Source organism: Bombina bombina, chromosome 4 (genome assembly GCF_027579735.1).
Source record: "Bombina bombina isolate aBomBom1 chromosome 4, aBomBom1.pri, whole genome shotgun sequence".
Taxonomy (NCBI): domain Eukaryota; kingdom Metazoa; phylum Chordata; class Amphibia; order Anura; family Bombinatoridae; genus Bombina; species Bombina bombina.
The window spans coordinates 937,554,069-937,576,504 of NC_069502.1; the positions used below are offsets into that span (position 1 = coordinate 937,554,069).

The 22,436-nt window shown below is 40.1% G+C and overlaps 1 protein-coding gene across 3 annotated transcripts in view; it reads left to right on the forward strand.

Annotated features, from left to right (window-relative positions):
* MAP4K3 (mitogen-activated protein kinase kinase kinase kinase 3) overlaps window positions 1-22,436 on the forward strand; it is a 788,683-nt gene that overhangs the window by 615,613 nt on the left and 150,634 nt on the right. For 2 of the 3 annotated variants that reach the window (XM_053711916.1, XM_053711914.1), the window contains 2 exons: window positions 1,967-2,005; window positions 2,298-2,351. In XM_053711916.1, coding sequence (XP_053567891.1) covers window positions 1,967-2,005; window positions 2,298-2,351 — 93 coding nt within the window. The remainder of the gene's footprint in view (window positions 1-1,966; window positions 2,006-2,297; window positions 2,352-22,436) is intronic. The other variant, XM_053711915.1, reaches the window with a different exon arrangement.

Below are 22,436 nucleotides of genomic sequence, written 5' to 3' on the forward strand. Positions count from 1 at the left end.
TGCACATGGGTGAGCCAATCACACAAGGCATCTTTGTGCAGCCACCAATCAGCAGCTAATGAGCCTATCTAGATATGCTTTTCAGCAACGGCTATCAAGAGAATGAAGCAAATTAGATAATAGAAGTAAATTAGAAAGTTGTTTAAAATTGCATACTCTTTCTAAATCATGAAAGAAAACATATGGGTTTCATGTCCCTTTTTTTAAGACCGCTAGAGCAGGGGGCATGGCTACACAAGCTATTCGGACAGGTTTCTGTGAGTGGTCCTTTTCCAGGCATTTGTTAAATGCGTCACTATGTATTTTAGTCAAAATTATATTTGAAATCATGGGACATACTTTATATGGCTTTACCAAAAACATTCTTATTTATATATTCTTCTTTTTTTATATATAGCAAGAAATGGGGAAAAAAATAATAATAATTGAAACAGTGTGATTGAAAGAAAGATCATAAACTATACAGAAAAACTAGAAACATTCTTTCATCATACACAAAATCATTTTGCCTATCAGTCTTAAAAAGTTCCAAAATCGTGGGAGTGGATCATGCAGAGCTTTTGTGTTACAGACGGCAACTTGTTGCTGACAAATTATCACCCAGTGTGACAGAGCTAAGGAAACGTTGGTTTCTTATGCAGTTTTCTTTACATACATTTTTTTAAGTACGTTTGGCTCATTTGAAGATCACAGCGCACAGCGCCTGCAAGTAAACTAGAACTGCAGTAGATGAAAGGAACATCTGTTCCTATTTGCTGAGTAATTGCCAGTATGAATTACAATTTGGCAGAAACTAGAATGTGCAAGGAACCCAATTAGGTGTATGCTCAATATGCATTTCAACAGCAATATTAGCTTTTCATCAATTAGGTGTATGCTCAATATGCATTTCAACAGCAATGTTAGCTTTGCATTTTAAAATTAAGAGTATATTATTTAAAATAATGATATATCGTTTGTTGGGATTAACAAAGGATTTCTGCTTAAAGGCAGAAATCTAAGCTTAGGAGCCAGCCCATTTTTGGTTCAGGACTTGGGTAGCACTTGCTGATTGGTGGCTAAATGTAGCCACCAATAAGCAAGCACAATCCTGGGTACTTAACCTAAAATAGGATGGCTCCTAAGCTTTACATTCCTGCTTTTTTTTAAATAAAGATAGCAAGAGAATGAAGAAAAATTGATAATAGGAGTAAATTAGAAAGCTGCTTAAAATAGCATGCTCTATCTGCATCATTAATGAAAAAATTGGTGTTTAGTATCCCTTTAAATCATACATTTGGTAATCTGTAATGTTGATACATAGCAATGCTTTCTTTGCCTAGAAATGGGGTCTTCAGGAAGTGTAATTGATCATAAATGACAAAACATAGAGCAATGAAACAGTATATAAAATCTAGATGGTCTTAAAGGGACAGTAAATATCTTGAGATTTTTATATAAAATGTTTAGTTATGTGTAATAAAACAACTCTGCGCTGTACATTTATTAGTTATTTTGCTCATTTTCATGTAATTGGCTCTAAAAAAATGAACAGGAAATGTACACTGTAGACTTTTCAAGGCCAGCCCTGCTACATATATTTCCCTAATTGGATTTAGCAGATGATAACTGTGAAGCAATGCTTTTTATAATAACATAATGACAACCCCCAGTCTTAATATCTGCAGATTCAATCAAGTAGGTGGAGTTTGGCTATGGAAAACAATTGCAGCAAAAAATGTTAATTTGTTTTAAAAATGTTTTCATTTGGCTGATGTTATTCTATAGTAACACAACAGAAATTTAATGTAATTTACAAGTGTTTACTCTCAATTTAAATTAGTCTCACTGTTTTTTTTTTTTCTCATTACACTTTGTGTTAACAGAATAAGCCCTGTTTATTGCTACCAGTAATCATTTGAAATCTTTTTCTGAAGTTTTTTTTTTCTTAACAAAATAAAAGCTTTATTGTGATTTTGCTTTAAAGGAGTCTTCTGAAATCTGTCGAAGAAGAACTGCACCAACGGTAATTATTGTACCCTCTATGTTGCTGCTGTGTCTATGTGGTCTTTATGTGCCTTATTATTGCTCCAACCCTTGTAATGCTTCTATGTCTATCGTGCACATGTATCAGAGCTGTAATTGATGTGAACTGATCTGTGCTCTATAGGAAAACAAAAGCATTGTCAGATATAACAAAATCTATATACTCTGTAGCAGAAAAGCCCTTAGGGCTTGCATGCCATAGTCCTTTTATAGTAGCTGTTAGATATATCAGTGAAGAACACTCAGCTATGGTACCTTGTTCATCTCCTCAGGGGACATGTGGCACATTTAGAAGATGATGATGGAGATGATGAGGAATCTAAACAGTAAGTTCTTCTCATATCTCATCTTATGGAGTCTCTGCTTTATTCTTCTCTTCTGAAAGGGATTCAATTTCACCTTCAATTGGCTCAATATGATAACTCTACTCTAATAACCTTTCTAGGCTTCTCCATTACTTTGGAATTGCTTTACTTCACTGAGAGTCTTATTGCTGGTACAGTAGCATGTTGTAAACAGCATTCTGAAGATTGCTTTATCTTTCCGAGCAAGCAGTGCACTACACATAGTGGTAGAAGACGGTCTTGAACACGCACACAGCCACAGATCCTGTTCCATGTCCAAATCTGTATATGTCTATAATGTGGACAATGTTTGCTGTAGCATTGTTACAGTTCTTTATATGTTCAACCCTGTCTTTCAGTGGTAATGGTCTGGCTTAGTCTGTGCCTAGCTACGTGTTCCAAATGTTTTTCTGCTAACAATATCTTTTTAAAGGTGACCTGTTAATGTTATATACTGAATACCTGTGGTGGAAACTTTACATATAATAAGATTTTTCTCAGCAGGTTTAATATGAGGTACCATAGAGCAAAGACAGACTCTTGTTAATTTCATAGCATGTATATTTAACCATGTGTCAAGGGCAGTTTCTTGCTTTCCTTATCTTACACACTCATTAGACTAGTTTTATTACAGTATTTTCATCTCTTACATTCATGGTGGTTGACTTGAACTCATATAATCCTTGGTCATTGCTTTATGTCACTGTAGGTATAAGCTTCCATGAAGTCCTCAGCATTCCACCCCCATACCTTATACCAGATCCTCTTTCTCCTTCACTTCCTTATGGTCACAGCTCTACTCTTGCTCTACCCAAGACTAGCAGTCTCTTACTTAGCTGTCCAAAGTCTTCTGGAAAATCCTGATTTAGTTCATTCTATAAACCAAGTTAAAACCTTAACATTTAGTTCCCCATAAGATCTATAATTATATGTAGGAAAAGTCTTTGCAGTGTAATTTCATTGTTTATTTTTCATGTTTACTGAACATTGTGTTTTTTTCCACTGCACCTCAGATAGTCTGGAGTGTATATTTATTCTGCAGTATGCTTCATTAATATCTGTCCCTAACTGGCCAAAACAAGGTGAGACAAACATACTTGAGACATTTTAATGGATCACATAAGTCAAAATTAAACTTTCATGATTCAGATAGAGCACACAATTTAAACAACTTTCCAATTCACTTCCATTATCAAAATGTGCACAGTTTTTATTTGCACACTTCCCGAGTCATAAGCTACAGCTGAGAGAATTCACAGTATATATATTTTTGTGATTGGCTGATGGTTGTCACATGATGCAAGGGGAAGGAAAATGGAACTAACTTTGAAATTTGTCAAAAAAATATCTCATTTGAAATTTAAACTGTGTGTTTGCATTGTATTTTTATTATGTAGTCGTTGGTTATACAATTCTACTGTATTTAATGGTCATTTAAGGGTTATTCCCCTAGACTGCACATTAATGCACGTTTCACTGAGCTTTATTTTATATTTTTGTTTATTCCTAGGAGGTCTTTAGACAGACCATTGTGCAACTTTATACATATTATTTTCTGGATTTGTGCAGTAATTTTTACCTTCTACCGTAGCCATATTAGGTATGGTCAAATATTTGTCTTTTGCATATATTTACTAAATAAACGCCAAATATGGCTACAGGCAGCGGCTTTTATATAAATCAATCTGGTGTTGAAAATAGCCAAATGCTGCTGCCTGCGGCCATATTCTGCATTTGTTTAGTAAACAAGTGCCAAACACAAATGTTTGCCCATGCCTTAGAGCAATAGGACCATTCATCCTTTTCTAAACAAGATATTGTATATACTTCAGACAGACACTATCATTAATAATAACCTTGGACTGCAAATTTATTTTATTCACAGGACAAAAAGTAAATTTAGGATAAATTTACATTTGTCTTATAGTCCTATAAGACATCAATCTTAATATATTGCTTTCTGTGGAGTCAGTACTTACATCCCATTGCAGTAAGAGGTTAAAGGGACACTGAATGTGCCTCGTGATTCAGATAGAGCATGCAATTTTAAGCATCTTTCTAATTTACTCCTATTATCAAATTATTTTCATTCTCTTGGTATCTTTATTTGAAATGCAAGAATGCAAGTTTAGATGCCGGACCATTTTTGGTGAACACACTGTGTTGTTCTTGCTGATTGGTGGGTAAATTCACCCACCAATAAACAAGTGCTTTCCATAGTCTGAACCAAAAAAAAGCTTAGATGCCTTCTTTTTCAAATAAAGAAAGCAAGAAAATGAAGAAAAATTGATAATAAGAGTAAATTAGAAAGTTGTTTAAAATTGCATGCTCTATCTGAATCACAAAAGAAAAAATTTGGGTTCAGTGTCCCTTTAAACATGAGATTGCACAACAGTTTTGTAAAGGGACTATTTAGCACATTGTATGCCAAGGGATGCTGAACCCACAACACAGGGTGTACAGTGTTGTCCTACACAGACAAAACAGGAATCATTACCCTAAATAATCCACTCACCCAGATAAAATAAATATGTATTTGCCTCCATACACAGAGGCTAGAAATAGCTAGAAATATCTATTGCTGCAAACATTTTGTTTTGTCCACTTATCCTGTAATGTGACTCTTAACATTGTGTGAGATGCAATGCATTGATTGTTCAGCATAAGTGCTAATTTATATCTGTCTTTAAAGGGATATCAAAGTCAAAATTAAACTTAAATGGTTTAGATAGAGCATGCGATTTTAAGAGACTTTATAATTTACTTATATTATCAAATTAACTTTGTTCTCTTACGGCTAGATTTAGAGTTTTGTCGGTAACGACCCGCGTAGCTAACGCTGGCTTTTTTCTGGCCGCACCTTTAAAATAACTCTGGTATTGAGAGTCCACAGAAAGGCTGCGTTAGGCTCCAAAAAAGGAGCGTAGAGCATATTTAAAGCAACTTCGACTCTCGATACCAGAGTTGCTTACGGACGCGGCCAGCCTCAAAAACGTGCTTGTGCACGATTCCCCCATAGAAAACAATGGGGCTGTTTGAGCTGAAAAAAAACCTAACACCTGCAAAAAAGCTGCGTTCAGCTCCTAACACAGCCCCATTGTTTACTATGGGGAAACACTTTCTACGTCTGCACCTAACACTCTAACATGTACCCCGAGTCTAAACACCCCTACCCTTACACTTATTAACCCCTAATCTGCCGCCCCCGCTATCCCCTGCATATTATTATTAACCCCTAATCTGCCGCTCCGTAAACCGCCGCTACTTACATTATCCCTATGTACCCCTAATCTGCTGCCCCTAACACCGCCGACCCCTATATTATATTTATTAACCCCTAATCTGCCCCCCACAACGTCGCCTCCACCTGCCTACACTTATTAACCCCTAATCTTCCGACCGGACCGCACCGCTATTATAATAAAGTTATTAACCCCTAATCCGCCTCACTAACCCTATAATAAATAGTATTAACCCCTAATCTGCCCTCCCTAACATCGCCGACACCTAACTTCAATTATTAACCCCTAATCTGCCGACTGGAGCTCACCGCTATTCTAATAAATGTATTAACCCCTAAAGCTAAGTCTAACCCTAACACTAACACCCCCCTAAATTAAATATAATTTTAATCTAACGAAATTAATTAACTCTTATTAAATAAATTATTCCTATTTAAAGCTAAATACTTACCTGTAAAATAAATCCTAATTTCTTCTGTTATGTGTGATCAGTCCACGGGTCATCATTACTTCTGGGATATAACTCCTCCCCAACAGGAAATGCAAGAGGATTCACCCAGCAGAGCTGATATAGCTCCTCCCCTCTACGTCAGTCCCAGTCATTCTCTTGCACCCAACGACTAGATAGGATGTGTGAGAGGACTATGGTGATTATACTTAGTTTTTATGACTTCAATCAAAAGTTTGTTATTTTACAATAGCACCGGAGCGTGTTATTACTTCTCTGGCAGAGTTTGAAGAAGAATCTACCAGAGTTTTTTACTATGATTTTAACCGGAGTAGTTAAGATCATATTGCTGTTCTCGGCCATCTGAGGGAGGTAAAGGCTTCAGATCAGGGGACAGCGGGCAGATGAATCTGCATTGAGGTATGTAGCAGTTTTTATTTTCTGAATGGAATTGATGAGAAAATCCTGCTATACCGTTATAATGACATGTATGTATACACTTCAGTATTCTGGGAATGGTATTTCACCGGAACTACTCTGTTAAAGGTCACTAATCCTTTTAATAAATATTATCATGTTAAACGTTTTTGCTGGAATGTAGAATCGTTTACATTGCTGAGGTACTGAGTGAATATATGTTTGGGCATTATTTTCCACTTGGCAGTTGTCTGCTTTAAATTGTGACAGTTTCGTTTCTCCTCACTGCTGTGTGTGAGAGGGAGGGGCCGTTTTTGGCGCTCTTTTGCTACGCATCAAAAATTTCCAGTCAGCTACTATTATATTTCTTGCATGATCCGGTTCACTGACAGATCTCAGGGGTCTTCAAACTTCTTTGAAGGGAGGTACATTCTCTCAGCAGAGCTGTGAGAATTTTATATTGACTGTGAATAAATACGTTACTCTATAATTTTTTATGTCAAATTTAGTTATTGTTATTTACTAATGGGAACAAACCTTTGCTAAAAGTTGGGTTATTTTAAAGTCGATGCTATAACTGTTTTTCAGTTCATTATCTCAACTGTCATTTAATCGTTTAAGTACCTCTTTGAGGCACAGTACGTTTTTGCTAAAAAAGATTATAACCAGGTTGCAAGTTATTGCTAGTGTGTTAAACATGTCTGACTCAGAGGAAGATATCTGTGTCATTTGTTCCAATGCCAAGGTGGAGCCCAATAGAAATTTATGTACTAACTGTATTGATGCTACTTTAAATAAAAATCAATCTGTACAATGTGAACAAATTTCACCAAACTGCGAGGGGAGAGTTATGCCGACTAACTCGCCTCACGCGGCAGTACCTGCATCTCCCGCCCGGGAGGTGCGTGATATTATGGCGCCTAATACATCTGGGCGGCCATTACAGATAACATTACATGATATGGCTACTGTTATGACTGAAGTTTTGTCTAAATTACCAGAACTAAGAGGCAAGCGTGATCACTCTGGGGTGAGAACAGAGTGCGCTGACAATACTAGGGCCATGTCTGATACTGCGTCACAGCTTGCAGAGCATGAGGACGGAGAGCTTCATTCTGTGGGTGACGGTTCTGATCCAAACAGATTGGATTCAGATATTTCAAATTTTAAATTTAAATTGGAGAACCTCCGTGTATTACTAGGGGAGGTCTTAGCGGCTCTCAATGATTGTAACACCGTTGCAATACCAGAGAAACTGTGTAGGTTGGATAAATACTTTGCGGTACCCGGCGAGTACTGACGTTTTTCCTATACCTAAGAGATTAACTGAAATTGTTACTAAGGAGTGGGATAGACCCGGTGTGCCGTTCTCACCCCCTCCAATATTTAGAAAGATGTTTCCAATAGACGCCACCACTCGGGACTTATGGCAAACGGTCCCTAAGGTGGAGGGAGCAGTTTCTACTTTAGCTAAGCGTACCACTATCCCGGTGGAGGATAGCTGTGCTTTTTCAGATCCAATGGATAAAAAATTAGAGGGTTACCTTAAGAAAATGTTTGTTCAACAAGGTTTTATATTGCAACCCCTTGCATGTATCGCGCCGATTACGGCTGCGGCAGCATTTTGGATTGAGTCTCTGGAAGAGAACCTTAGTTCATCTACGCTAGACGATATTATGGACAGGCTTAGAGTCCTTAAACTAGCTAATTCATTCATTTCGGAGGCCGTAGTACATTTAACCAAACTTACGGCTAAGAACTCTGGATTCGCCATACAGGCACGTAGAGCACTGTGGCTAAAATCCTGGTCAGCTGATGTTACTTCTAAGTCCAAATTACTTAATATACCTTTCAAGGGGCAGTTTTTATTTGGGCCCGGTTTGAAAGAAATTATCGCTGACATTACAGGAGGTAAGGGCCACGCCCTACCTCAAGACAAAGCCAAAGCTAAGGCTAGACAGTCTAATTTTCGTCCCTTTCGGAATTTCAAAACAGGAGCAGCGTCAACCTCCACTGCACCAAAACAGGAAGGAGCTGTTGCTCGTTACAGGCAAGGCTGGAAACCTAACCAGTCCTGGAATAAGGGCAAACAGGCTAGGAAACCTGCTGCTGCCCCAAAGACAGCATGAATCGAGAGCCCCCGATCCGGGACCGGATCTAGTGGGGGGCAGACTTTCTCTCTTCGTCCAGGCCTGGGCAAGAGATGTTCAGGATCCCTGGGCGCTGGAGATCATATCTCAGGGATACCTTCTAGACTTCAAATTATCTCCACCAAAAGGGAGATTTCATCTGTCAAGGTTGTCAACAAACCAGATAAAGAAAGAAGCGTTTCTACGCTGTGTACAAGATCTGTTATTAATGGGAGTGATCCATCCAGTTCCACGGTCGGAACAAGGACAAGGGTTCTACTCAAACCTGTTTGTGGTTCCCAAAAAAGAGGGAACTTTCAGGCCAATCTTAGATTTAAAGATTCTAAACAAATTCCTAAGAGTTCCATCGTTCAAAATGGAAACTATTCGGACAATCTTACCTATGATCCAAAGGGGTCAGTACATGACCACAGTGGATTTAAAAGATGCTTACCTTCACATACCGATTCACAAAGATCATCAACGGTATCTACGGTTTGCCTTCCTAGACAGGCACTACCAGTTTGTAGCTCTTCCATTCGGATTGGCTACGGCCCCAAGAATCTTCACAAAGGTTCTGGGTGCCCTTCTAGCGGTACTAAGACCGCGAGGGATTTCGGTAGCTCCGTACCTAGACGACATTCTAATACAAGCTTCAAGCTTTCAAACTGCCAAGTCTCATACAGAGTTAGTTCTGGCATTTCTAAGGTCGCATGGATGGAAAGTGAACGAAAAGAAGAGTTCTCTTTTTCCTCTCACAAGAGTTCCATTCTTGGGGACTCTTATAGATTCTGTAGAAATGAAGATTTACCTGACAGAAGACAGGTTAACAAAGCTTCAAGATGCATGCCGTGTCCTTCATTCCATTCAACACCCGTCAGTAGCTCAATGCATGGAGGTGATCGGCTTAATGGTAGCGGCAATGGACATAGTACCTTTTGCACGCCTACACCTCAGACCGCTGCAATTGTGCATGCTAAGTCAGTGGAATGGGGATTACTCAGATTTGTCCCCTACCCTGAATCTGAATCAAGAGACCAGAAATTCTCTTCTATGGTGGCTTTATCGGCCACACCTGTCCAGGGGGATGCCATTCAGCAGGCCAGACTGGACAATCGTAACAACAGACGCCAGCCTGCTAGGTTGGGGCGCTGTCTGGAATTCTCTGAAGACTCAGGGATTATGGAATCAGGAGGAGAGTCTCCTTCCAATAAACATTCTGGAATTGAGGGCAGTTCTCAATGCCCTTCTGGCTTGGCCCCAATTAACAACTCAGGGGTTCATCAGGTTTCAGTCGGACAATATCACGACTGTAGCTTACATCAACCATCAGGGAGGGACAAGAAGCTCCCTAGCAATGATGGAAGTATCAAAGATAATTCGCTGGGCAGAGTCTCACTCTTGCCATCTGTCAGCAATCCACATCCCGGGAGTGGAGAACTGGGAGGCGGATTTCTTGAGTCGCCAGACTTTTCATCCGGGAGAGTGGGAACTTCATCCGGAGATCTTTGCCCAAATACTTCGACGTTGGGGCAAACCAGAGATAGATCTCATGGCGTCTCGCCAGAACGCCAAACTTCCTCACTACGGGTCCAGATCCAGGGATCCGGGAGCGGTTCTGATAGATGCTTTGACAGCACCTTGGAACTTCGGGATGGCTTATGTGTTTCCACCCTTCCCGCTGCTTCCTCGATTGATTGCGAAAATCAAACAGGAGAGAGCATCAGTGATTCTAATAGCGCCTGCATGGCCACGCAGGACTTGGTATGCAGATCTAGTGGACATGTCATCCTGTCCACCTTGGTCTCTACCTCTAAGACAGGACCTTCTGATACAGGGTCCATTCAAACATCAAAATCTAACTTCTCTGAAACTGACTGCTTGGAAATTGAACGCTTGATTTTATCAAAGCGTGGTTTTTCTGAGTCGGTTATTGATACCCTGATCCAGGCTAGGAAGCCTGTTACCAGAAAGATTTACCATAAAATATGGCGCAAATACCTATACTGGTGCGAATCCAAACGTTACTCCTGGAGTAAGGTTAGGATTCCTAGGATATTGTCTTTTCTACAAGAAGGTTTAGAAAAGGGTTTATCGGCTAGTTCTTTAAAGGGACAGATTTCAGCTCTGTCCATCTTGTTACACAGGCGTCTGTCAGAAAATCCAGACGTCCAGGCCTTTTGTCAGGCTTTAGCTAGGATCAAGCCTGTGTTTAAAGCCGTTGCTCCGCCATGGAGTTTAAACTTAGTTCTTAACGTTTTACAAGGTGTTCCATTTGAACCCCTTCATTCCATTGATATAAAATTGTTATCTTGGAAAGTTCTGTTTTTAATGGCTATTTCCTCGGCTCGAAGAGTCTCTGAGTTATCAGCATTACATTGTGATTCTCCTTATCTGATTTTTCACTCAGATAAGGTAGTTCTGCGTACTAAACCTGGGTTCTTACCTAAGGTAGTTACTAACAGGAATATCAATCAAGAGATTGTCGTTCCATCCTTGTGTCCAAATCCTTCTTCAAAGAAGGAACGTCTTCTACACAATCTGGATGTAGTTCGTGCCCTCAAGTTCTACTTACAGGCAACTAAAGATTTTCGCCAAACTTCTTCCCTGTTTGTCGTTTATTCTGGACAGAGGAGAGGTCAAAAAGCTTCTACTACCTCTCTCTCGTTTTGGCTTCGTAGCATAATACGTTTAGCCTATGAGACTGCTGGACAGCAGCCTCCTGAAAGAATTACAGCTCACTCCACTAGAGCTGTGGCTTCCACTTGGGCCTTTAAGAATGAGGCCTCTGTTGAACAGATTTGCAAGGCTGCAACTTGGTCTTCGCTTCATACTTTTTCCAAATTTTTACAAATTTGACACTTTTGCTTCTTCGGAGGCTATTTTTGGGAGAAAGGTTCTTCAGGCAGTGGTTCCTTCTGTATAATGAGCCTGCCTATCCCTCCCGTCATCCGTGTACTTTTGCTTTGGTATTGGTATCCCAGAAGTAATGATGACCCGTGGACTGATCACACATAACAGAAGAAAACATAATTTATGCTTACCTGATAAATTCCTTTCTTCTGTTGTGTGATCAGTCCACGGCCCGCCCTGTTTTTAAGGCAGGTAAATATCTTTTAAATTATACTCCAGTCACCACTTCACCCTTGGTTACTCCTTTCTCGTTGATTCTTGGTCGAATGACTGGGACTGACGTAGAGGGGAGGAGCTATATCAGCTCTGCTGGGTGAATCCTCTTGCATTTCCTGTTGGGGAGGAGTTATATCCCAGAAGTAATGATGACCCGTGGACTGATCACACAACAGAAGAAAGGAATTTATCAGGTAAGCATAAATTATGTTATAGCTACAATATAAATTATATTTATATTATAGCTATTTTAGGATTAATATTTATTTTACAGGTAACTTTCTATTTATTTTAACCAGGTACAATAGCTATTAAATAGTTAAGAACTATTTAATAGCTAAAATAGTTAAAATAATTACAAATTTACCTGTAAAATAAATCCTAACCTAAGTTACAATTAAACCTAACACTACACTATCAATAAATTAATTAAATAAAATACCTATAATTATCTACAATTAAACCTAACACTACACTATCAATAAATAAATTAAATACAATTCCTACAAATAAATACAATGAAATAAACTAACTAAAGTACAAAAAATAAAAAAGAACTAAGTTACAAAAAATAAAAAAATATTTACAAACATTAGAAATATATTACAACAATTTTAAACTAATTACACCTACTCTAAGCCCCCTAATAAAATAAAGCCCCCCAAAATAAAAAAATGCCCTACCCTATTCTAAATTACTAAAGTTCAAAGCTCTTTTACCTTACCAGCCCTGAACAGGGCCCTTTGCGGGGCATGCCCCAAGAAGTTCAGCTCTTTTGCCTGTAAAAAAAAACATACAATACCCCCCCCCCAACATTACAACCCACCACCCACATACCCCTAATCTAACCCAAACCCCCCTTAAATAAACCTAAAACTAAGCCTCTGAAGATCTCCCTACCTTGAGTCGTCTTCACCCAGCCGAGCCAAATTCTTCATCCAAGCGGAGCAAGAAGAGGTCCTCCATCCGATTGAAGTCTTCATCCAAGAGGCATCTTCTATCGTCATCCATCCGGAGCGGAGCGGCAGCATCCTGAAGACCTCCGACGCGGAACCTCCATCCTGGCCGACGACTGAACGACAGACGGTTCCTTTAAATGACGTCATCCAAGATGGCGTCCCTCGAATTCCGATTGGCTGATAGGATTCTATCAGCCAATCGGAATTAAGGTTGGAATATTCTGATTGGCTGATGGAATCAGCCAATCAGAATCAAGTTCAATGCGATTGGCTGATCCAATCCAATTAGGGGTTAATTATTGTAGGTAGCTTGCGGCGACGTTGTGAGGGGCAGGTTAGGGGTTAATAAATATAATATAGGGGTCGGCGGTGTTAGGGGCAGCATATTAGGGGTACATAAGTATAACGTAGGTGGCGGTCGGCAGATTAGGGGTTAAAAAAATTTAATTGAGTGGCGGCGATGTGGGGGGACCTCGGTTTAGGGGTACATAGGTAGTTTATGGGTGTTAGTGTACTTTAGAGCACAGTAGTTAAGAGCTTTATGAACCGGCGTTAGCCCAGAAAGCTCTTAACTACTGACTTTTTTCTGCGGCTGGAGTTTTGTCGTTAGATTTCTAACGCTCACTTCAGACACGACTCTAAATACCGGAGTTAGAAAAATCCCATTGAAAAGATAGGATACGCAATTGACGTAAGGGGATCTACGGTATGGAAAAGTCGCGGCTGAAAAGTGAGCGTTAGACCCTTTTTTGACTGACTCCAAATACCGGCGGTAGCCTAAAACCAGCGTTAGGAGCCTCTAACGCTGGTTTTCACGGCTACCGCCAAACTCCAAATCTAGGCCATAGTATATTTCTTTGGGAAGCATACCTCAGTAGGCTCAAGGGCATCAGTGCTCTGTTGGGATCTATCTGGTTATGGGGCTACACACATAAGATTTTTCGTTACCAGATGTGGTTAGCTAGCTCCCAGTAGGAGGAGCTGATGTTTTACAAAAGGATACCCAGAAATTGAACAGAATTAAATTGGAAAGTCTCTTAAAATTGCATGATCTGAACCATGAAAGTTTAATTTTGGCTTTATTGTTCCTTTCAAATTGTCCATAGCGAAAGAGATTAACATACTCAAGCTTTTCAAGCGGTGTATTCCCTGAATACAAAACAATTCAAGTCATGGTAATAAAATGACCAGTGTAAATGCGTTTAAAATATTTGTTTACTATACATATGTTTTGCAATGCAGTGCTGATATAAAATACACATATATAAAAAATAATATAATGTTCCTGCACCCTTCTAAAGATTACAAGTGGAGCTCTAAATTATCGCACACCCGCAAATGGGCAAATTTGCACATTTGCGGGCACGCAATAATTAGCCAGACATTACAAGTGGCTGGTTAGTGCTATTGCGAGCTTGCGTTCCGATTTCTGGTTAATTTTCTAAAAGTGCCCAAATGCCATCAAAATAGAGGGCATTCTAGTTTTTTATTTAAAAAAATGTATCTTTTTTTATATATATATATATATATATATATATATATATATATATATATATATATATATATATATATATATATAAAGAACTGCACTAGGCAGTTTTTGGGGTCTAAAGTTGGTGGGATTGGGGTGTTAGAAAAAAAAAAAACGGCACTGAAAAGTGCCTTTACATTGCAGTCTACGGGAACTGTGTGTTCCCATTAAATATATATTTACAGTATATGACTATATACATACATATATATTTATGTGTTAATGTGTATATGCATAAATATATATGTATATCGGCATATACATATATATTTACAAATTGCTGCGCTACTTACCCCCTTCGCTGCGCTTAGGTTCTAATGCTGTCTCTGAACAAGGCTTCCCTCGCGTTTGCATTGCTGTTAACTTGTAATACCAGCGCACATTAGTGTGCGCTGGTATTGCATAGTGGAGCGCAAATATCACTTTCTTGAAAGTGATATTTAGCGCTCCACTTGTGTTCTAGCCCTAAATGTTTTTGTTGTGTTAGAATGGTATTTTTGTTGGTATACAATTTAAATAAGAAACCAAATTAGTAGTACTTTTAGTTTATATTCTAAATACAATAATCCCCCAAAAATTGTTAAAAATGCTTATTTTTTAATTTCCTGCCTCATAGTTAATAACATTTTAAGACATGCACAGTCTTATTTTTTAAATTAATAACCATTTAATATCTAAAGTGAACACTCTTTTTAGCTTATTTTCCATAAATACTGCGGGATAACACCCCCCCCCCCTGCTAGAGACAGCTCTATATATAATAGTAACTGTCATTTCCAAGAGAAATAGCTAGAGTGAAGGAATTGGGAGCAGAGAGTGCCCTAGAGAAATACTTCAGGGCACATAGATCTTCATGTCACATTTTTTTTCTTAAGCATTACAGAGTGCACGTCAGACTTTTCTGCAGATGCTAAGATGTTTTTTTTATGGTTTATAACTAAAAAAAATCATGTTTAGCAGCTACATTTGTCTTACAGGATTGTTTACAATTGTAATCCTTTGCATAAGTCTTAGAAAAAACAGAAAAGTCATTTTTTTGCTTAGTAAACTCAAATGAAATTTTGCTTTGCAAAAGATCTGTATTTAGAATTGTCACTTTGTGTCAAAACTTTCATTGTTGTGCAGATGAGGGATACTAAACCCATTTTTTTTTCTTTCATGATTCAGATAGAACATGCAATTTCAAGCAACTTTCTAATTTACTCCTATTATAATATTTTCTTCATTCTCTTGCTATCTTTATTTAAAAAGCAGGACTGTAAAGCTTAGGAGCCGGCTTATTTTTGGTTCAGAACCTGGGTTATGCTTGCTTATTGGTGGCTACATTTATTTTACTTATTGGTGGCTACATCCTGCTTTTTAAATAAAAATAGCAAGAGAGCGAAGAAAATTTGATAAAAGGAGTAAATTAGAAAGTTGTTTAAAATTGTAGAATCATGAAAGAAAAATATTTTGTTTTAGTATCCCTTTAAGTGTTCCACATTTATCCTTCTGCATGCAGACGAGGTTCCCAGCCAGGAAACCTGTTCACCCACTTTCTGATCAACAAATCATTGTTCGCTACCCACATTTATCATTGCACAAGTTTTCTCCTGCTACCCCTCCCCCGACTCTCACCCAGCCAATTGAGTGAGATTTAGAGTTGTCAGTCATCCCAGGAGATGCAGTCTTATATGATTTAAGGGACAGTTTACTCAAAAATGTTCTCCCCTTTAATTTGTTCCCAATGATCCATTTTACCTGCTGGAGTGTATTAAATTGTAGCTCCTTTACCCTTATATTGGCATTTAAAATAGTTGATTTAGCATGTAGTATCCCCACCTATTCTGAAAGTTTGTGGCCGCAGGTCCAAGCTATAGATAAGCTTTGTAAACACAGCCAGCAGAAGAAATTACACTCCCAGTGGGATATAGCAGAGATAAGGAAATAAAATGTTGATTTTCCATTGTTCTCTCCAAGTACTGGTGATTGTTTTATGTACAGATATAAGATAAAGAAGCAGGTATATGTACACAATGTGATACAGTAATGAGATCTGATTATACCTACAAGCTCAATCCATTTTATTAGGTTGTGGCATTAAAAAACAAAAGCAGAGCTTTAATATACACAAATAAACCTTAAAAAGCTAATTTTTATAAATTTTTTTACTCTGCAGTTGGTAAAAAAAGCAATTGTAAACACATTAACCCCTTAACGACTGAGGACGTGCAGGGTACGTCCTCAGAAAAAAGGCAGTTAATGCCTGAGAACGTACCCTGCACGTCCTCAGTGTGGAAAGCAGCTGGAAGCGATCCTGCTCGCTTCCAGCTGCTTTCCGGTTATTGCAGTGATGCCTCGATATGGAGGCATCCTGCAATAACCTTTTTAAGTAATCCGGTGCAGAGAGAGCCACTCTGTGGCCCTCTCTGCACCGGAGATCGGTTGCTCCCTGTGTTGGTGGGTGGGAGCCGGACCGGGAGGCGGGTGGCGGCCATCGATGGCCCTGTGGATGTGAAGGGGGGCGGGATCGTGGGCGGGGGTGGCTGGGGGCGCGCACGGGCGCGTGCACGGGGAGGGAGCGGGTGGGAACCGCTACACTGCAGAAAATGTGCAAATAAAAAAGATACAAAAATTGAAAATTAAAATAATCAGCAAGGTGGTGGGGGTTTGTCTGTGGGGGGTGGGGAAGCTACACTACAGAAAAAAAAAACAAAGAAAAAAAAAGCACTTTTTATTGTAAACTGGGTACTGGCAGACAGCTGCCAGTACCCAAGATGGCCCCCAATAAGGCAGAGGGGAGGGTTAGAGAGCGGTTATGGGGGGGATCAGGGAGGTTGGGGGCTAAGGGGGGGGATCCTACACAGTAGCATATGTAAATATGCTAAAAAAAAATTTCATTTTTTTTTTAAAAGCCTTTTATTTTAGTACTGGCAGACTTTCTGCCAGTACTTAAGATGGCGGGGACAATTGTGGGGTGGGGGAGGGAAGGGAGCTGTTTGGGAGGGATCAGGGGGTGGGATGTGTCAGATGGGAGGCTGATCTCTACACTAAAGCTAAAATTAACCCTGCAAGCTCACTACAAACTCCCTAATTAACCCTTTCACTGCTAGCCATAATACACGTGTGAGGCGCAACAGGATTTAGTGGCCTTCTAATTACCAGAAAGCAACGCCATATATGTCTGCTATTTCTGAACAAAGGGGATCCCAGACAAGCATTTACAACCATTTGTGCCATAATTGCACAAGCTGTTTGTAAATGATTTCAGTGAGAAACCTAAAATTGTGAAAAATTTTACGTTTTTTTTAATTTGATCGCATTTGGCGGTGAAATGGTGGCATGAAATATACCAAAATGTGCCTAGATCAATACTTGGGGTTGTCTACTACACTACACTAAAGCTAAAATTAACCCTACAAGCTCCCTAAAAGCTCCCTAATTAACCCCTTAACTGCTGGGCATGATACACTTGTGGTGCGCAGTGGCATTTAGCGGCCTTCTAATTACCAAAAAGCAACGCCAAAGCCATATATGTGTGCTATTTCTGAACAAAGGGGATCCCAGAGAAGAATTTACAACCATTTATGCCATAATTGCACAAGTTGTTTGTAAATAATTTCAGTGAGAAACCTAAAGTTTGTGAAAAAATTTGTGAAAAAGTGAACAATTTTTTGTATTTGATCGCATTTGGCGGTGAAATGGTGGTATGAAATATACCAAAATTGGCCTAGATCAATACTTTGGGATGTCTACTAAAAAAAAATATATAAATGTCAAGGGATATTCAGGTATTCCTGAAAGATATCAGTGTTCTAATGTAACTAGCGCTAATTTTGGAAAAAAATGGTTTGGAAATAGCAAAGTGCTACTTGTATTTATGGCCCTATAACTTGCAAAAAAAGCAAAGAACATGTAAACATTGGGTATTTCTAAACTCAGGACAAAATTTAGAAACTATTTAGCATGGGTGTTTTTTGGTGGTTTTAGATATGTAACAGATTTTGGGGGTCAAAGTTAGAAAAAGTGTGTTTTTTTCCATTTTTCCTCATATTTTATCATTTTTTTTATAGTAAATTATAAGATATGATGAAAATAATGGTATCTTTAGAAAGTCCATTTAATGGCGAGAAAAACGGTATATAATATGTGTGGGTACAGTAAATGAGTAAGAAGAAAATTACAGCTAAACACAAACACCGCAAAAATGTAAAAATAGCCTTGGTCCCAAACGGACAGAAAATGGAAAAGTGCTCTGGTCACTAAGGGGTTAAGGGAAAAACTATTTTACAGTATACTGTCCCTTTAAGTTTGCAATTTGTGTGCGGAAGCCTAAACTGCAGCTTGATAAATTCAGCCCTTTTTCTGATCTCATTTGCTGTGGTCAATTAGGGACAGATAGATATAAATGAGCTTCTGCACTTTTCAGATAATCACTGTGTAAAAGAAAGTTGCAGGAACAATTGATTCTGATCCTCTATAGGATACACTCTATTGTGTCAGAGAGTAGTGGAATGACCACACTATTACAAATTAAATTGTAGGAAAATGAACAATGAATAGTATTACCAAGAATTGTTTGTATCACAGGTAAAGACCAAGTAATGTAGATGTGTTATAATGTAGTGCCTTCGTCTCAGGAGGATGGCAGAGAAGTGTCAGAAGATTTTGGAGTAGTTCCTTAAGAAGGGTAATCTGCCCTTTCAGTATTGGACTGGAGTTTTAGGTAGGCTTGTCAGCCTCTCAATGAGAGCATTGACGAAAGTTAGAGTCTGGAGATGCATAGAGAGTCTTTCTGCGAACCCATCCAGATTGCCTGTTAACAGCTCCTAAGCAATCAGTGTTGACAAGTTTCACTGCTTGCTCGTTTTTCTCACTCAAGTCCATGTCAGGAGCAAAGCTACAATACTTTCACACTTGAGAGGCTGTGTTTCTGTTCCACAGCATGGATTCTGGTAAGATCGTTTCAATTTTTACATATGTTGAAAACGCTAGAAGACAGGGTCACAGTGTGGCTCCTTTTATCATGGGTTAATATCTCCTGAGGGGGATTAATGAACAGTGGGGATTAATCAAATGGGATGTTTTGATTTTATGCTGCTTTATGTGTGAGATTTTATTGGGTTCATAGGCTGTTTGGCATGTGGCTGGAACGCACAGGTTTTTACTTTCACTTTGAGCGCTGCGCAGCTTGTAGCTTGGTGCACTTTTTCTCATAGCAGGGGCGGTCCTTCATGGTGCACCATGTGACCAGGAGTGGTCTGGCTTTCATTTCCTCTTTTCTGACCGATCTGGCTGTCGGAGAAGACGCTGTTTCTCTGTATTGTCTGGGTCTAGGAGGTGGTGAGTGCCCCAGCCATTGGGAGTATAAAGGTGCCCTTTTTTTCTGAGAAATAAACGATTGTTTTATTTTCTGTGTCCTACTGTCTTTAGCTTAAGCTATGGAGGATTCTGAGATACTGGAGGGTACTCCCTCTATTCCAAATAGTAATACCTGTTTATATTGTGAGGAGGCCTTGGTATGCCCCCCTCTCAACTATGTTCCACATGCCTTGACAACGTTATTAGGTCTAAGAAGGTTAACCTTTTTAGTACCGCTGAGCCATCCACCTCTGAGGACTCGCCGTCTGTGAGGTGCATACCCAATATCTCCTTCTACACATGCAGCTTACCGCAGCACGCCTGATCCTCCATCTGGAGGGAGCCTTTTACCTTCAGATTTTACCACGCAGTTAAAAATGGTGATGTCTGAGGCCCTCATTGCTTTACCTTGCCAAGCTAAACGCAAACAAAAGGTTAAACATAGTCCTCCTGCCCAGGGGGTCATCATGTAATTTATTGGATTTATCTGTTCTGTCTCCGGTATCCAAGGATGAGTCACACTCTGAGGTTTCAGAGGGTGAACTTCCTGGGGCAGAGTCTGCTGCCTCTAAGCCTCCTGCCGCAGAGGAACCAGCCTTTAGATTTTAGATTGAACACTTACGTTTTCTTCTAAATGAGATCCTGTCTACATTAGAGGTTCCAGAGGCCAAGCTGCCTGATACACCTTTGATTCCTAAATTAGACAGAGTTTATGAGGACAGGATAGTGCAGTTAACTTAAAAACGAATGGGACAGAATTGTATCTTCTTTTTCCCCTTCGTCTTCCTTTAAGAGATTATTCCCGGTCCCGGACTCTCAATTGGAGTTGTGGGGTTCCGTCCCGAAGGTGGATAGCGCTATCTCCACGCTTGCCAAACGAACTACTATCCCGCTTGAGGATAGCTCGTCGTTCAGAGAGCCGATGGATAAGAAGATGGATACTCTTCTAAGAAAGATGTTTCAGCATACGGGATACTTGTTTCAATCAGCAGCGGCCGTTGCCGCGGTTGCTGGAGCTGCTACCTACTGGTGCGACAACTTTACGGAATTGATTGAGGTGAAAGGTCCCCTCGACATTATCAAGGAAAGAATTAAAGTCTTGAGAATTTCTCATTCTTTTATTTGTGATGCAAACATGCAGATTATTCGCCTAAACGCTAAGGTTTCAGGTTTTTTATCAGACCGGGTGCACTGGCTAAAGTCCTGGTCTGCGGATATGACTTCTAAGTCCAGACTTCTTTCCCTCCCTTTTAAGGGAATGATTTTATTTGGTCCAGGCCTGGACTCCATTATCTCCACGGTTACAGGGGGCAAATGTGCCTTCCTACCTCAGAATAAGAAGAACAAATCTAAGGGACAAGTTTCTAATTCTCCTTCCTTTCATTCTGATAAATCCTAATGACAGCAGTCCTCCTCTTAGCCCGAGCAAACCAAAAGTACTTGGAAGCCGGCTCAATCCTGGAATAAATCCAAGCAGAGCAAGAAGACCTGCCAAGACTAAATCGGCATGAAGGGGCGGCCCCCAATCCGGCGCTGGATCGTGGTGGGGGCTAGACTGTCGCTTTTTTCAGATGCTTGGTTCAGGGACATGCAGGATCTGTGGGTCCTGGAGGTCATAGCTCAGGGATACAAGATAGGTTTCAAGTCTCATCCACCCAAGGGCAGATTTCTACTCTCAAGCCTGTCTTCCAGACCAGAAAAGATATGTCCTCCTTGGGGGTCATTGTCCCAGTACCTATAGCAGAAAGAGGTTTGGGTTACCATTCAAACCTTTTTCGTGGTCCTAAAGAAGGAGGGAACTTTCCACCCTATTCTGGACTTAAAGTGCTTAAACAAATTTCTAAACGTCCCCTCATTGAAGATGGAGACGATAAGGTCCATTCTTCCCTCAGTTCAGGAAGGACAGTTCATGACCACTATAGATCTGAAGGATGCTTACCTTCACGTTCCAATCCACAAGGATCACTTCCAGTTCCTAAGGTTTGCGTTTCTGGACCAGCACTTTCAGTTCATTGCACTCCAGTTTGGTCTAGCTACTGCTCCAAGGAGTTTTATGAAGGTTCTAGGGGCTCTTCTAGTCGTTGCCAGAACCCAGGATATAGCAGCAGCTCCCTACTTGGATGATATTCTGGTACAAGCGCCATCTTTTCGTCTGGCGGAGGATCATTCGGTATCTCATTGTCTCTCTTCATGATTATATTTCTAACAGACCAGAGACGTTGCAAGCTAGCTTCGGCATGTCTTGCCCTCCGGACCTCCTTAAGGCCCTCTGTGGCTTAGTGTATGGAGGTGATTGGTCTCATGGTGTCCAGCATGGACATCATTCCCTTTGCCAGGTTCCATCTCAGACTGTTGCAACTGTGCATGCTGAGGCAGTGGAACGGCGATCATTCGGATCTGTCTCAACAGATTTCTCTTGACAACCTGTTGAGAGAAAAGCTCTCTTGGTGGCTCGGTCCAGATCAGGGACGTCCTTCTTAAGACTATCCTGGGAGATTGTGACTACTGACGCGAGTCTATCAGCATGGGGAGCTGAGGCACAAGAAGGCACAGCTCCTGTGGTCTCAGGAGGAAAGCTCCCTCCCGATTAACATTCTGGAACTTTGGGCAATCTTCGATGCTCTGAAGGCTTGGCCCCTTCTGGGTTCGTCCCGGTCTATCAGATTCCAATCAGACAATATTACCTCGGTGGCTTACATCAACCATCAGGGGGGAACGAGATGCTCCCTAGCAATGAGGGAAGTATCTTGGATTCTGGTGTGGGCGGAGGCCCACAGCTGTTCGCTGTCAGCAATCCACATTCCGGGTGTGGACAACTGGGAAGCGATTTTTCTCAGCAGACAATCCTTTCATCCAGGGGAATGGTCTCTCC